General features: G+C 52.2%; 1 protein-coding gene and 1 long non-coding RNA gene across 6 annotated transcripts in view; one reads left to right on the plus strand and one right to left on the minus strand.

Moving 5' to 3' along the window:
* Positions 1-16808, plus strand: part of SCTR (secretin receptor) — a 77849-nt gene that overhangs the window by 37532 nt on the left and 23509 nt on the right. For all 5 annotated transcript variants that reach the window (XR_003418935.2, XM_027055966.2, XM_027055967.2 and 2 more), the window contains exons 3-5: positions 2486-2593; positions 9068-9171; positions 16228-16325. Coding sequence is in view for 4 of the 5 variants with exons in the window: in XM_027055966.2 (XP_026911767.1) it covers positions 2486-2593; positions 9068-9171; positions 16228-16325 (310 nt within the window). In the remaining variant the exon portion in view is untranslated. The remainder of the gene's footprint in view (positions 1-2485; positions 2594-9067; positions 9172-16227; positions 16326-16808) is intronic.
* LOC128314000 (uncharacterized) lies at positions 3984-5753 on the minus strand. The gene is made up of 2 exons (XR_008295270.1): positions 4521-5753; positions 3984-4358 (listed from the first exon to the last, which is right to left on the minus strand). It is a non-coding gene; the product is annotated as an uncharacterized LOC128314000 (long non-coding RNA).

The raw sequence follows: 16808 nt of genomic DNA on the forward strand, positions 1-16808 counted from the left end.
GTCACAGCTGTGTCACAGTGCTCCAGACACGAGCAATGCCACGGGAAAGTAGCATCAGGTCTGCTGCCACCGAGGGTCAGCCGGGAGGGTGGGATCCCAGCTCCACCAGTGGCAGCTCTGTTCCCCCACACATGTCCCTTTGCCTCTTGGAACTTGCGTCCCACGTCTCTATCATCCCTGCTGTGGGGCAGCGACGTTACCCAATCCGTACGGGGTGCACGATGTCTGAAACGTGCCCGGTGCCAGCCTGGCTGGCCCCTTCCCCAGGCTTTTCGCTCTGCAGGGTTGATATGAAGGGCGTGACAGTGACCCAGCTGTCAGGGGGACCCCAGACACCCTCAGGGGAGCCGGCTCCCATCTTACCACCAGTCACTTCCCCGCCGCCTTCTGCCAGCACCAGGGCAGTGTCCCTGTGGGCCCTGCGCAGCATGACCCGGGGCAGGACGCCTGCCAGGTGACCTGGCTCCCTCCCCATCCGTCTGGCCAGCTGGACATGGGTTGTCCAGCCTCAGGGGCAGGAGGTGTGGGCCGATGCTCTGGCTGACCTGGCCGGCTCCAGCCCTGAATCCATTTCTCCCAAAGTGAGGAAAGAGGCCCCTGAATTTTTCCACAGCTGGGAAGTGCACCAACTGCTTCCACTACAAGACATGTGTCTCATTATAAATGAGGCATCCTGCTGCCGCGGAGAGTTCCGGGTCAGCCTCACCCCCCAGACTCCAGATGCCAGAAAAAGTCAGAGTAGACAGACACAGTGGGGCATCTGTTACGGGCCTTCCCAGCACCGTGTTGCCGTCCCAGGGGCATCTGGGGAGGCCCGAGTCGTGGGGTGGGGGTGGGAGCGAGGGGGGGAGGGGCAAGCAGCGCCCACAGCTGGAATCTGGACAACTAGCTGCCTAGATGGCTGTAGAACCCTGCTTGGGTGCTTTGGGTGGGGGGCTCAGATGGAGAGCTCCAGCGGCTCTTTCAGGGCTCGCTGTGAGAGTCGGGGTGAAGGTTCAGGGACATCCAAGGGGCTGCTCATCTCCCACATTCCCTGAATGACACAGACCCTGGTCCTCAGTCTCCACATGCTTCCACTGTCCTGCACAAGCCCCGTCCGAGCCCTGCCTCTGTGTCCACGCGCTCTCTCATTCTGCACCAGCTCCCTTGCCCAGGGCCACAGCTGTCTGTCACTTCAGGGGCTTCTCTGCCTCCAGAGCCCCTAGCCAGGCATCCTGACCTCAGGCCTGGCCTCCTGGGGGCTGGGCTCCCACTTCCTCTCTCCCTCTAATCTCTCTGGGGGCTGGCCCTCCTGCAAGAGAAGAGCCCCATCCGCCCTCAGCCCAGCTCTCCGCATCCTCCCTCTTTCCCTCCTGTCCCAGCCTCACACCCTGCCTCCCCCGACTCCTGGCCTCTCTCCAGCTTCCCTAGCCTGGCTCCATGAGCCTGGCTTCCACTAGGAAGCTGGGGTTGGTGCCCGAGGAGACAGGGCAGGTGGGCAGAGCCTGTGAGGTGGCACCGAGCAGTGTGGCTGGAACAGCCACTTCCCGGCCCCTGCATTTCTGGGCTGTGTGACTCCAGGAACCTTCTTCTTTTCACTGCTTATTGCTTCATTTATAAAACCAGGACAGGGCAGGTGCCTTGGAGCACGCTGTGAGTGCTTCCTGTGTGTGAAGCACGCGGTGACTGCCTCCCACTAGCACCAAACCAGAGCTGGTAGGCAGAGGACCGGAAGGCCAGGACACTAACATGGAATTTAGAAGCCAGTGCCCAGATAAAAGCCTGCTTCCAAGGGATGCACGCCAGGGAACGGTGCGGGAGCTGGTTTTAACACAGTATTATGCCTGGCCCCCTCCCAATATCGATGAAATCAGGATCCTTGGGTGTAGGGCCCCATCTGTATGTTTTTAAAACTCTGCAGACGGTTCTACTGTGCAGCCAGGATGGAGGCCCGTGGCTGTCGAGTCCTTTAAGCAAACTGAGGCCAAGAGGTATTTCGTCTTCCACTCTAGAGAAATCCACACCAACCCTTAGGAGGCTTATGTAAGATAATGGGTGTTCCTTCCTGCCTTCATGCCTTCAACATGAGCACTTACGGCAGAGTCAAAGATTAAAGATTAAAAAGCATGTTAGGGGTGCCTGGGTCGCTCAGTCAGTTAAGCGTCCGACTTTGGCTCAGGTCGTGATCTCGCAGCTTGTGAGTTCGAGCCCCGCATTGGGCTCTGTGCTGACAGCTCAGAGCCTGGAGCCTGCTTCAGATTCTGTGCCTCCCTCTCTCTCTGCCCCTCCCCTGCTTGCACTCTGTCTCTCTCTCTTTCTCAAAAATAAGTAAACATTAAAAAAATAAAATAAAAGCACATTACATACCATTGGTTCCTGATGTCAAGGGGTCAGGACCTGATGGGAACTCCTGGCAGGCAGGGGGGTTGGGGACGGTGACAAGGTGGTGGAGAAGGCCCTTGGCCCCCGCTCCATCCCTGACTAATGCTACTGTTTCTCTTCACAGGTTGCGAGGGGCTGTGGGACAACATGAGCTGTTGGCCCTCCTCTGCCCTGGGACAGACTGTGGAAGTGGGGTGCCCACAATTCCTCCGGATGCTCACAGGCAGAAACGGTAAGCTCTCAGCCAGAGGGTCTTGGCTGCGAGACAGTGGGTGGCCCTCTGGGTAGGGCCTTGGCCCGGAGGCCACAGAAACTCTAGGGACAAGCAGTGACTGGAATGGTGACAGGTGGTCTTTGTTGGGAATCGGAGGCCTTGCTGGGGGTGTGGGGCAGGTTCCACTCGTGGGGTCCCAAGGAAGGGGGCCAGGAAGCATTGTATCAGAAAGTGATGAAGGGTTTGCTTCTCTCTGTCCCACACCTGCATTTATGGGCTACCCCACTCCCTTTGACGTTTCTGTCCCCTAAGCAACCAGACCCCTTGTTCTGGCTCCTGGATCTGGGTCCCACCCTGGCACAACCCGACTTTCCAGAAATTTACTTCCTATGTGTCCATTCTGTCAGGCCCTGCTGATAAACCACACCCTCCCTGAAAGCCCCTGGCCTCCTGGGTGATTTCTTGGCGAGGAAAATTGCAGTTTACAAGGAGTTTCTTAATTTGAGGCAGAGAAGTACGTAGGCTGTTTCAGACAGGGGATATTCAGGGACTAACATTAGCTGAAGCTCCCCTACGTGCCAGGCATTTTTAAACACATGGGCTCAGGCAATCATTACAGCACCCCTACAAGTCACAGACCTTTCTCCTCCACGTGACCCAGTAGAGTGGAGATAACAGGGACAAATAGGGGCTCAGCAGTTTGCTTAAGGTTCACAGCTAGAAGACAGCGAAACTAGGATTCAAACCCAGATTTCTCGGACTTCAAAACTATGCCCTGTCCTCAAGGGCATGGTCAAGGTGGGACTCTGGCCCCGTGGTGGGGGTGATGCTGGGTGGAGGCAAGGTCGCTTCATGGCTTTTGGCCCCTGGCCTCAATGAGGTCATTTAAAGTCTAAAGCCTGACCCAGCCCTGCTGCCCTTCTCCCTTCACCGGTTTGCAGCAAGAAAAGCTGGCCAATGAGGCCCTTAACAAGAAGGAACCAACAAAGATGATTTCACACAAAAACCCACCAGCATCCCAAAGCTAGGGATGGAAACCAAGACTGGGCGGTGTGGGAGAGGAGTGTGAATTCCTCAGTCTATAATTCTCTAGTACGCATGTGTGCACACGTGCGTGCACGCACGCACACGCGCGCGCACACACACACACACACACAAATTTGGGGAGCACACTGTGGTAGCTGGCTGTCCCTCTCAGCCTCATTGGTACCCAACATACAGGAAGTGTAGGGGGACCAGGGAGACAGGTTTGAGTCCCCTTCTCCGCTTACTGCTTGGATGCCAGCTACAGACACAGACAGATCTCCCAAATCTCAAAGCCTTCGTTCACACAGTGCCTTCCCCGCCTAAAGTCCAAAACGGGTGCTTCTAAAAATATATATTTTTTTACATTTATTCATTTTTGAGAGACAGAGAGAGAAAGAGAGAGAGCACGAGCAGGGGAGGGGCAGAGAGAGAGGGAGACCCAGAATCCGAAGCAGGCTCTAGGCTCCGAGCCGTCAGCACAGAGCCCGACGCGGGGCTCGAAATCACAAACCGCGAGATCATGACCTGAGCCGAAGTCGGACGTTTAACCGGCTGAGCCACCCAGGAGCCCCCAAAACGGGTGGTTCTGATTAGCAGCAGGCCTGAACGTGACTCCGCTTCTGCCCACATTGCCTCTGCCAGAGCTAAGTCATGTGGTGACACTTAACTGCAAGAGACATGGGAAAGTGTGGTCCTGCCAGGTATCAGTCTCTGCCTCAGAGCCCAGGCTACTCATTCTCGGCCTCATTTTTCTCACCTGTAAAATGGGGAGAATAAACAAGACAGGTCCCTAAGGCCATGCTTGGAAATGAACTTTAAATACCTTCCTTTATCTTTTCCCTCCCTCTCTTCTCCCTTCTTGCCCTCCTGCCCATCCCCCCAAGTCCCCCCACCTGCACACACATGCTAGGAAACTTACCAACAGCTTGACCACTCCCAGCGTGACCCCTCCACATCTGTGTCTGGGACCCACAGAACTCTAGAGAGACCCATGAGGTTAATCCACACATGGCTGCCCCGGAGTAAACGCTGGTCAGGTGTAAGGCTAGGACCAGATCCTGGACTCCCTGTCCAGTGCTCCTCCTTCACTGACCAAGTTCTCCTGTTGGAGAGACTAGAAGCTCTCCTCCTTTCCCAGCCTTCCCTTCACAGCCTTCCCAGAGCCGCGTTGCCTCTGCCTCCCCCAACACCACCGGTCCTACTTTCCCGCAGAGCGCCAGGCAGATCCGTGCTCATGGCCAAATCCTTCCCAATCAATTGCTAGAAACCCTGCCTGGCTCATTAACTAGTAGCCCTCTCACTCCTCTTTCAGGCTCCCCAGCCCTTTCATTGCTCGAGACCTACCAGAGTTCACCCAGGAGTGCAGTTCAGGTCTGCACGCTGTGGGGGAGGAAGCTGGGGTCCTACGCCTACCTCTGTTGCAGTTTCCTCTTGATGACACATGGTGTCGCTGTGGGGCCGCGGGACCCACCCGTCCGCCTGTCCACAGGGACCCTGCACCCCAAGCGTTACCCACACGTTGGGAGGCAATGTCATCTCCCCTCCCCCACCTCCCTACCGCGGGGCCACACCCAGCCCCAGCCCCAGGGCATCGGCCAGTCCAGGAGCACAGGTCGGGACCAGGCCAGCCTCAGTCACCAAGAACCATCTCCTACCTCCACCTTCACTCCTCATAGATCCCAGCACCCCGGTCTCCTCTCAGGAGGGAAGGCTCCCCTTAGGGGTGTCCTACAGGATTCCAGGGCTCACCCACCCAACCCAGAGAGGAGCACCCGATGAGGACAGTCTGGTGTTTTGGTCCAACCCTTCCTTCTGAGGGAAGAAAATAATAATAATAAAGTAATTCTTTCTCAGGGCACCCACCACCTGGGCCCAGACAGGATGGTTGTCCGTGTGACTGGAGAAATGGCAGGCTGGACTCTGCCCCCAGATATTTTTCTGTGTGTGCCAAGGTCTAGAGTGTGCCCTCCAGGATGCATTCCTTTGATTCTTAATAGGACACTGGTCTTCCAGAGTGCCTCATTAAAAAACACACTTCCCGGGCAGGGTCAGACCTTGGCCTTTCTCTTCTATCTTGGGACTGGAGCCTTAAAGCAGTAGAGGTTCCTAACCTGATTAGGGTCCTGGAGCCTTTTGAGGATTGGATGAAACTTTGGACTGGCTTTTCCCCAAACTGCACATATGTATATGCACAAAAATCCTGACCGTGCCCTCAGGGGCCCTGGAGGTACACATTGGTCTGAAATGGGAATCACTGATCTTATCTATTAGGAATTAAACCCAGGGGAAGTGGGTGGGGTTGAAGGGACTCCGGAGAGAGGCTAATCCTTGTCTCTGCGTTTCTGCCAAGAGCCCCGTCAGTAAAGGGCACTGCCTTGTGAGCCACGCTGGGCGTCTGGCCTGGGTCACATTCAGCATCTGTCTTGGGAATCCCCCTGGGTCGGTGAGAAGGGCTCAACACAGGCGGCCCGGCCCAGCCTCTAGGCACACGCTGTCTGATAACCTGTTCTGGGCTCCAGGGAGTGGGTGTTCTCGTAGTTCAACTTCCCATCCAACCAGCCTAAATCTGACCACCATTCTCTCCTGTCTGACAACCTGTAGCTTCCTTGACTTAACTAGAAATCTTCCAGCCCCTACTAAATCCCGAGATTCCAAGCCCCACCGCTCCTGGTCTGTTTGCGAAAGGCCAAAAGGAAAAGGGAGCCATGCCTCGGTGTTTGCAGGTACTCAGCCTGGGCAATTCTGATATGCTGTCGTGCTTCCTGCCCCGTCCTGCAGAGGGGGTGGTTACTCCGCAGGGCACAGAGAAGTCATGCACCCAGCTGACCCCAAGATGACCAAGAGGCGATGCTGGGTTTCAGACTCAGATCTGGCTAGTTCGAAACCTGTGCTCCAGGTCTCGTGAGCCTTCCTTCATAGGCTGGGCATACCCAGAGTCCAGAGGGCGTGGTCTCCTGGCGCCAGAAGCTGTCCCTGGGACTGCAGGGAGAGTGCCCAGGCGGGAGGGAGGCACAGTGAAGAGTCACGTCCTGGCTGGACCCTGTGGCCCAATTCCGGGCCTTGGTTTTCGTATCTGTAAAGGAAGCCAGCAGTGCCTTCCTCGCTGGGTGCTGTGAGGATTAGATCGGAATCTGTAAATTAGCATAGTGGCTGCTTCTAGAAATGCCAGCCATATTTCTCCAGCTCAGTGGAACCCATTTGACCCTGAACCCTATGAGCCAGTGGTCCAGACCCTGAGGCCTGTCCGAGAGGAGCACGGGAGGCCCAAATGGGGTGGTTAAGGCCCCTCCAGAGGGTACCCATTAGAGCAGGTGGCGTGTGAGGGCTCCTATCTCCAGGGCTGTGACCAGCCCCCTGTCACACCCGCTGCAGCCGGACCCAGGGACCAACACTCGGCTCTCCTGGGCATCCAGAGTAGACGATGCAGCTGGGCTAGTCAGTCCATGGAGGGAAACTCCTCCTGGAGCTCCTTCTTGGACTGGCAGCTTCCCTTCCCCAGTCTTCGGGCTCCTGCTCTACCAGCTCCTTGTGGGCAGACCCCCTTGTTCTCTCACAGAGGAGCTTAGCCCGGGGCTGCTTCTTCTCCACTCAGCTGCTTGTCTAGGCAGCCAGCCAACGCTGGATGAGCAGGGGCTCTGGGCCGGCACCGGGAGCCCTCGGGAGCTCATCGTCTGCTGGGCGAGGCAGGGAAGCACAGTGAGCTCTGCGGGAGGACCGCAGTGATGCAGAGAAATGCGGAGCTGGCCTTGTCCTGGTTGCTGGACGACCAAGAAGGCCTTCCCTCCCGTGAGGAGCAGCTACCTGGAAGGTTTCCCTCGGTGCCGCTCTGGTGGTTTGCAGGTGTGGGGAGCAGGACGTGAAGTTAAATGTGAAACAGAACTTCCTTGGCGGGGGAGCAGCACCCGGAGCCTGAGAAAAGTTCACTCTGGGAGTGGCCGGGTCCCTGCCAACCACGCCAGATTCTTGGGGGATCCAGCCTTTAGATGGTGGCAGGACCCGGGATCAGGATACGCAGGAGAAGGAAAGGGGATCGGCACATAGTGTGTGGCTAAGAGTAAGGGCGCCCGGATGGCTCAGTCGGTTTAAGCATCCAACTCTTGGTCTCAGTCCAGGTCATGATCTCACGGTTTCGTGGGTTCGAGCCCTGCATCGGGCCCCGCGCTGGCAGCGTAGAGCCTGCTTGGGATTCTCTGTCTCCCTCTCTCTCTGCCCCTCCCCCACTTGCACTGTCTCTGGCTCTCTCAAAATAAACTGGAAAAAAAAAAAGAGTAAGGGTCTGAGACTCAGGGTTCAAATCCCACTTCCCTCACTTCCTCTGCTGTGATCTTAAGCACCTTATTTAACCACCGAGTGACTCAGTTTCCCCAACTGTAAAATGGGCACAGTATTTACATGTTATGATATATTTTATTATAAAAGTAACTGCCTGGTTCATAGTCTCGTTAGGGTTAAATGAGCTGCTACCTGTCACAAGCTTAGGACAGTGCCTGGCACACAGTCGTCATCATCATGTGTAGTATTACTATAGTAGAGCACAGGACTTTGTAATTGAGCAAATACACAATCATTAGGGAGTGAGATCAGTGGCTTTTTGGTTGGGGGGTGTATCATCGCTTGGGACTGCTGTCCTCGAGCACTGCACTTGGCCCCTCGAGTCCTATGGGACATGACAATCCCTGAAAGAGAACTGGTGTCCTACCAGTTCAAAGCACGAGGACTTATTATTTATCTCCTGTGAACACCCAGGGGTGGGGGAACAGCCCCCTGTTTGGGGAAAACCCTCCAAAAGCCAGCAGTGGCTCCTCAGCCAGTGGGGGTGGAGGATGGGAAGGGGAGGTCCCTCCTGGAGCTCTGAGGGATGTTGGAGCTGAGATCGGAGCCGGAAGGGGAGGTGAGGGATGTGGTGGGAGGGGACGGCCACGGGGCCTAAGAGAGCCCTCCAGTGAGGCTGGGCCTGGGGGCAGCAAGCTGGGCTGGGGAGCCGTGACCGGAAGTTCTGCAGGGGCCTGGGGTCTGGTGGAGGAGAGTCAGTGGGGCCGTGGGGGACTGTGACCTGTGTGATAAGGTCCCCCTGTCTGTGAAACCCTGGGCCTGGCACAGAGGGACAGGCGGGCGGGTGAGGCAGTGAGGGCCCCGGGAGGAAGGCAGCAGTGCTTGGAGGCTGGACGGGGTATGTGTTCAGAGCTGGCATGGTTTGTAGATCGAGGCATCAGGGGTCAGCCGGTCTGCCCGTCTCTCTCACATGTACACACACATTTGTGTCTTCGCCCTTTCTGAGGCCACCTCCCTACATTCCTTTCCCACCACCTCTCCTTCCTGACTCTTACGTCTTCTTCAAGGATCAGCTGGGGCCGAGTGACAGGGCAGGGCCTGGCTGCCCCTAAGGTGTGGCCGAGGGGACCCAAGACACCAGGCTGTCTGCCTCCGGTCCCCACTGCTCACCTGCAGGATGCTTGGCTCCCACAGGCTCCGTGTTTCGAAACTGCACAGAGGACGGCTGGTCAGAAGCCTTCCCTAGGCCTGACCTGGCCTGTGGGGTTAATGTGAACGACTCATCCAACGAGAAGCGGGTAAGCCTGGGCGCCCCTCTTTCTCGGGCTGGGGGCCTGCAGGGTGAGAAGCCCCTGGGAGAGGACAGAGTGGAGCCAGCCCAGGGCCACGACCAGGGGACCGGGAGCTGCTCCTGCCACCCACCCCCTCCCACTCATCAGCCGGCGTTCGTTGGGCCTGCCTCACTGCCCTAGTCTGTCAGTCTGGAGATGGTGCTCATGGAGACTGTGGCACAGTGTGAACCGCCCCACGCAGCCACGAGACTGAGGGTGATTTAGTCAGGAAACAAAAAGAGCGCCAACGTGGTGGCTAAGTGCCTGGAGCCAGGCTGGTGAGTCTAACCCTGACGGTGACCTTGGTGGGGGTGCGGGGGACTTAACTTCTCTGTGCCTCACTTTCCCCATCAGGGAAATGGGGCTAATAATGGTTCTGACCTCACAGACTGGTCAAGAGAACCAAATGAGGTCATCCAGGGAGGTGCTGAGAAGGGTGCCTGGTCATAGGAAGTGTTCAGTGAATGTTCGCTCTCAGGAGTCTCGGGCTCTGACGGGAAGAAGAGAGCCCAGCTGCTGCGGGGCAGGTCTGGTTTGAGAGGGGTGCTGAGCTGTGGGCGGAGCTTCCTCGGGGGCTGCAGAGGCCTCCCGGAAAGTGTCTGTGAGTCTCAGAGAGCCCTTCTGTCCTCACTTTTCCTGCCTGATTCATACACATCCTCCAAGACTTCACTCCTGCCCGTCAACTCCAGAAAGCCCTTTCTCCCCACCCCCACCCCCAGGGAGGGCCCTCTTGATATGCTGAGTTGGTTCCACTGTTACCTACTACGTTACATGAAATCGTCTGCATGTGCCCATGTGCATCCGTTTCTCTCACCAAAATGCGAGCTCTTCAGAGGCATTAATTCACTTAACATTTATTAAGCACCTACTGTGAGCCAAGGATGGGTCTAGATGTGGGAATATGGCAGGGACATATCAGAATCTTATTCATTTGCAGGCCCCCAGTGCCCAGCACAATGCCTGGCGCCTACTAGGTGCCCAGTGAATGTTTAGCGTTGTACTGAACACCTACTCTGTGCCGGCTTCCTGACATACAATCACACTAAGTCCTCAGAAGGATCCATTATTTTCTCCATTTTGCAGATGAGGACACTGAGGCTCAGAGGGGTTAAGGAACACGCTCAGACAATAGTGGAGGCAGGAGTGAAACTGAATCAGTTCCAAAAAGAACCTGTGCTCCTTCCTCTAGCTTCTGCTGCCTCCCTGGAATGGTGCATGCCTCCCCTAGGAGATGCGCTTTTGCAGTTTCCATGGGTTAAACTCCCCAATGGGAATACGGATGCGCAAGCACGTTTGTCCTTTGGAGGATGGGGTGGGGTCACGTTAGAGAGGCGTGGGGGGCAAAGGGCAGAGTGAAGGGAGAAAGGCTGCGGTTGGAAGACAGACCGTGCCCACTTCTCAAGTTTTTCTGAGACTCCTCTCTCTAGCCAGTCAGTCCTCTGTATGAAAGACACTGATTGGGGGACCAAGTTGGAGGCTCAAGTTTCTTCCCTCCAAGGGAAGAACTTGTTATCCAGTTGGGGGAGACACATGAAGTCTTCAGATCTGGCCAGAGTGGGATAATTTAATAACGAGACCCAAAAAGATTGATCAGTGGGTACAGATGGTCTGGGGGGGGGGGGGTGGATGGGCTCTGATCCCTGCAGGTTACCATTTCCATCACTGACTTACATGAGGACAGGAAGTTTATGTGTATCACGTTGGTAAGATCCATAGAATTAAGAGGGAACATTCTTATGATGAGTGGCAGCATGGAAGTTCAAAGGAATGCTTTGGGCTGCAAGAAAGAAATTTCCAACTTGCCTAATAAACGAATGTGGCTCATGGAACTGAGCTGCAGAGAACAGCCTCCATGGCTCTTATAAAGTGGCACTAAGAAGCTGCCCAAGGACCGGGCTCTCTCCATTTCTCTCCCTGCTATCCTGATGGTTCCTTCCCTAGGCTGGCACCTCCCTCGATGTAAGATGACTGCCATTGGTGACCATAGCCACAGACTCCCCTGTGCCTGCTTGTCCAGGAGAAGGGATAGCCCGAGTTCCTATGGCTCCTTCTTGAGAGCAAGAAAGCTTCTTCTTCTTCTTTTTTTTTCTTTTAATTTTGTTTAAAGTTAATTTATTTATTCTTGAGAGAGACAGAGAGAGTGCACAAGTGGGGGAGAGGCAGAGACAGAGGGGGACAGAGGATCCAAAGCAGGCTCTGGCGTGACAGCGGACAGCCTGACACGGGGCTTGAACTTACGAACCATGAGATCATGACCTGAGCAGAAGTCAGAGGCTTAAATGACCGAGCCACCCAGGCGCCCCAAGAAAGCTTCTTTACCAAACCCCAGCAAGCTGTCCTCACATCTCAGTGGCCCAGTGACTTGAGCCTGCCCACCCCTCGACCGTCCCTGGCAGGGGGGTGGAATACAGGAGAGGCCTAGGCCAGTGGTTCTCAAACCTTTTGGCCTTGGGATCCTTTTATACTCTTAAGAATTGTTGAGACCCCAGGGACCTCTTGTTTTTGTGAGTTATGTCTACTGAAACCACATTTGAGACTCTGTTGGCTTAGACTAATCAGCTGGGAAAGAACAAAGCCCAGGGCCTTAACCATGATATCCATCCAGGGTTGAAACTGTAACATCTCCAAACAAGGAACTAAAAGTTAACAAAGGTAAATGCAAAGTTTGGACTTAACTCAGAATATTAATTGGCCAAAAATAGTGGAAAGGAGACTTACCTTGGCTTCAGCTCACGTAAAAAAATTAAAAAATTAAAATTCCCAAGATCGGAAGGGTTTCCCGACCAGCGTGATTTCCTCGTGCCCAGATGTTGGTCCACACACTTTGCCTTTTATCCTGAGGTTTGAATCATCCTATTTCTTATTGTTGAAATGTCTTTTTTCTTTTAATCAAAGGGTGATGGAAATATACATTTGTTGGTTGTCTTTTTTTTTAATTTCCTTACTTGGCACATAATACTCTATTCATTAACAAAAGTCAATAGCGGACTCAGATTAGCAGAAAGACCAGGTTTGCTTACCTGGAGCAGAGTTGGGCAAACTATAGCTCTTGAGCCAAATCCAGCCCACCGCCTGCTTTTGCCACTAAAGTTTTATTGAAACATGGCGACGCCCATTTGCACTACAAGGGCAGAGTTAAGTAGTTGCAAGAGACCAAATGGCTCCCAAAGTCTAAAACGTTTATTATCTGTCCCTTTACAGAAAAAGCCTGCTGACCCCTGCTCTAAAGGATATAGAAGGAAAGTGGCCTAGTCAAGAAACGCAGCAGAGACAGGCAACTTGATCCAGGGCTTCTGGACCCGATGCCCTGTGAGGACTGGTGCACCGTTATAGATTATCGAGGGCTGGGGCACTCAGGTCATATCAAGCCCCCTAGGAGCAGGGCTTTTTCTGGGTCCGAACTTAAAGACATAACACAGGAATGAGTAGAGTTGGCTGGTATCCTGAGGGTCCCCCGGCAATAATGAACCCAGCCACAGGACAGTGCAGAGTAATCAGCCTGAACGCCCCATACTTGTCACCCCATGCCTCCTCACGCTGCCACAGACGGGCCCAAATCTGTTTCTGAACCGAGAGCTGCAAAATCAGGTGTCCTCAGGAGTGAGGCTCATGCCCTCTAGCATGCGGCTCATCCTGCCCGTGGCAAGATTATCGGCTGACACCTGGGGCCTCTAATTTCTTGACATCTGACTGCTCTTTAATATCCCAAAGTCTAGGCAGTATGGATCTAATGCAACCTACCACCCTCTTGGCTCTCTTTCTTGTCCCTGGGAGGTGGCTCCTGGCTTCTGGGACCGCCGTCACATTAGTGGGGAAGCTCAATGTCACATGACAGCCATCCCATCGAAGGCCACCTCTTGCTTTCAGAAAACTTTCGGGCACTCTGAGTCAGATTTCTTCTTGGTAACTTCGTCCCACTGGAGCTCACCGATTGGGTCTTACGCTTCTACCTGTCAATCATTCTAATCTTTCTCTTCCCTAAGTTTATTTGTTAGTTTCCTCAAGGCATAATGTGCCCAGTGTTTTCCATGCCTTCTTCCCTTCTCCAGAAATGTTCCAGTTTGTTAATGTGCCTCTTAAAATAGCATGATGCCCAGAACTGGACGAAGCACTCCAAACGTTCCAACTTTGTCCACTGTCCCCACAGCACTTCATTACTGTAACTGAGAAGAGGCCTAATTTTTTTAGCAGCTATCTTATACCTCATAGTTCATACCATAATCTTGGACTGGTGACTCATGTTGAAGGGTGGATGATGGGGGTGGAGGGTGGAGGTGGGGAAAAATGAACATGCCCCGAGTGTCTTCTAAGTGCCAGGCATTGTCTAGATATTCTACCTGATACTTTATTTGTTCTTCCAATGAGCCTGCAAGGTAGATATTATCCCCATTTTACAGATGAGGAATCTGAGGCTCAGAGAAGTTAAGTAATTTGCCCAAGGTCACACAGCTGGTGAGTAACAGTTGTGGGTTTGGAAACCTTGTCTCTTGGCTCTGAAGCCTGTGTTCTTTCCCTACGGTACATTTCTTTTTTTTGTTTTAATGTTTATTTATTTTTGAGAGAGATACATAGCATATGCAGGTAAGGGGCCGGGAGAGAGGGAGACACAGAATCTGAAACAGGCTCCAGGCTCTGAGCTGTCAGCACAGAGCCCGACGCGGGGCTCGAACTAACAGACCGTGAGATCATGACCTGAGCCGAAGTCGGCCGCTTACCCGACTGAGCCACCCAGGCGCCCCTCCCTCCGGTACATTTCTTAACACCAGGGAGCTTGAGCCATTTGAACCTCAAGGTCATTTTCATATGAACAGCTGTCAGCAAGATTTCCCCAATACTATTCTTGTGCCTGTTATTATTTTTTTTTTAATTAATTACCCTCTTCTTCTGATTATACCATAGTACTTACCCCCTGGAGAAAAATGAAGAGTAGAAAAAATACAAATAAAAATAACCACTCTAGCCACAAACTTATCATCCAAAGTTAACCATTATTAACCTCTAACATCTTTTTACATCTTTTTTCAATCTTTTTAGAATCTTTTTTCCGTGCATGTTTGAACTTGAATCACATGAAATCATTTCAATCATTTGATCTATAAAAAAGGGCAATTTCATGTAATGCAACCTAACACTTTTTTAAACATATAGCAGGAATCACACTGTACATGTAAAATTTGTACTCTGCTTTTTCACTTAACATTACACTCTTAGCACATTCTGACCTCGTTTAAAACCCTTGGTAAGCTGCATTTCAATGGTGGAGTCACATTAAAATAATTTGATTTGAAATAATTTAGTTAATTGTTCTATTGTTGGACATTTGAGTCTTTTTCATCGCAAATCGTTCTGTGATAAACATCTTGATACATAAATATGCTTTTCCATTTGTGCTTACTTCTTAGAATTAATCCCTAGTGGTAGAAGGGAGGTCAAAAAGAATGCATATGTCAAAGGTTCTCGATACATGCTGCTTTCCAGAGAGACTGAAGCAATTTTTGCTCCCACTACACCCTCACCTGCATAGAATATTATTACAATTAAGTATTTGTTAATTTGATTGGCAATAGACAGTACAGCGTTGGTTTAAATTTTTTTGATTCTTTTTCAGAGTGTCGTACAATTTAGTTTTTTGAACCTAAAAGATGTAGGTCTTAAATTGATCTTTATGTGTCACATTCTTCCATCCCATTGAGATCTTTCTTTTCTGTTGTTGTTGTCTTGTTTAAGTTTATTTATTTATTTTGAAAGAGAGAGAGGGAGTAAGAAAGCGTGTGTGTGCACATGAGCGGGAGAAGGGCAGAGAGAGAGAGAGAGAGAGAGCGACAGAGAGGGAGAGAGAAAATCCCAAGCAGGCTCCGTGCTGACAGCATGGGGACTTGATCCTATGAACCATGAGATCATGGACTGAGCGGAAATCAAGAATTGGACACTCAACCAACTTGAGCCACCCAGGCACCCCTCCATTGAGATCTTTCTGAATCAAAGATGAGTCAGTAATGTGAAGGGGCTGTTGGCTACGTTAAGTAAATGCCTGCTTGGCTGTGTTAGTGTAAGTGCAGTGTATGGGTCCGGGTCCCACTCTACTCCTTCCTGGTCAGAGAATACACTAGATCTTTCCAGCTGTCCGTTCTGGGTATCTTATTTAGGAAGGGCATTGACAAACTGGAGCATATTAATTGAGCAGAAGGATAAAGGACTGTGGAAAGATACGGAAGGCACAGGAAAAATGTAAGGCTAAAATACATGTGAGAGATGAGAGGGTAGAAAAGCTGTATTAAGAAATGACAGACCTCTCTAAGATCTTTGCAACTCTTCCATAAGTCCAAAACTATTCTAAAATGAAAAGTTTATTTAAAAAAAATAATGACAGAGGGGCGCCTGGGTGGCTCAGTCAGTTAAGCTTCCGACTTGGGCTCAGGGCATGAACTCATGGTTCATGGGTTCGAGCCCAGTGTGGGGCTCTGTGCTGACCGCTGAGAGCCTGGAGCCCCACTTTGGATTCTGTGTCTCCCTCTCTCCCTCTCTCTCTATGTCTCTGTCTCTGTCCCTCTCCACCTCACGCTCTGTCTCTCAAAGATAAATAAACCCTTTTAAAAACAATTAAAAAAATAATGACAGATCTTAGGTACATGACAAATTCAGTTTATTTTAAGTGGCTCCAGAAGCAGAATTGGGACAAATAGCTGCAATTTAAAATAGGTTTTAGTCTCACATGAGAAAAAACTATCTAATATTCTGCCCTGTTGTATACCAGATGACTTCCTCAAAAGGCAGTGAGCCCTGAATCCTTGGAGGTATTCCAGCAAAGGCTTGAATTCGGGGTGGGGGTAAGGGGTCCTGTACACGGGGTAGAAGTTTGAGTTGGCATCTGATGATCCCCAAGATCTTTACCAAAGCCAAGGTGTTCCGAGTCTGTGAACTGATGTCCGTGGAGTCGGATCAGCACAGCATTAAGAGTTGAAAGGTTCAAGCAGCCTGAGCAGGTGCACTCAGGCTGGGACTGATGCATGCCTCTCTCTGCAGCACGAGTACCTGCTGAAGCTGAAGGTCATGTACACCGTGGGCTATAGCTCCTCCCTGGTGATGCTCCTGGTTGCCCTCAGCGTCCTCTGTGCTTTCCGGTGAGAACACACTGCCAGCTCTCTGTCTCCCCAGCCTTCCGCAGACACAGATTTTGGGTCTTTTTCAGTTGCTCGGGCCAAGAGAAAGGAAGGTCTGGGTGGGCCACTTTGTTAGCCCTTGATCTAAATGTTACCTGTGGCAAAACATTGATGTTTCTGAGACCTCGTTCATTCTTTTATGCATTCAACATTGACTCGGTATATATAACTAAGAACGTAACGCACAGTTGCTTTACATGTACTATTTCTGATTTTCACACAATGCTCTAAGGTAGGTATTATCACCCCCATTTTACAAGTATGTTAGCCAGACTCTTGGGTACAAGAAACAGAAATCCACCTTAAAACAGTTTAAGAAGGGGCGCCTGGGTGGCTCAGTCGGTTAAGCATCCGACTTCGGCTCAGGTCACGATCTTGCGGTCCGCGAGTTCGAGCCCCGCGTCGGGCTCTGTGCTGACGGCTCAGAGCCTGGAGCTTGTTTCG

The sequence above is a fragment of the Acinonyx jubatus genome, chromosome C1 (genome assembly GCF_027475565.1).
Source record: "Acinonyx jubatus isolate Ajub_Pintada_27869175 chromosome C1, VMU_Ajub_asm_v1.0, whole genome shotgun sequence".
NCBI lineage: Eukaryota > Metazoa > Chordata > Mammalia > Carnivora > Felidae > Acinonyx > Acinonyx jubatus.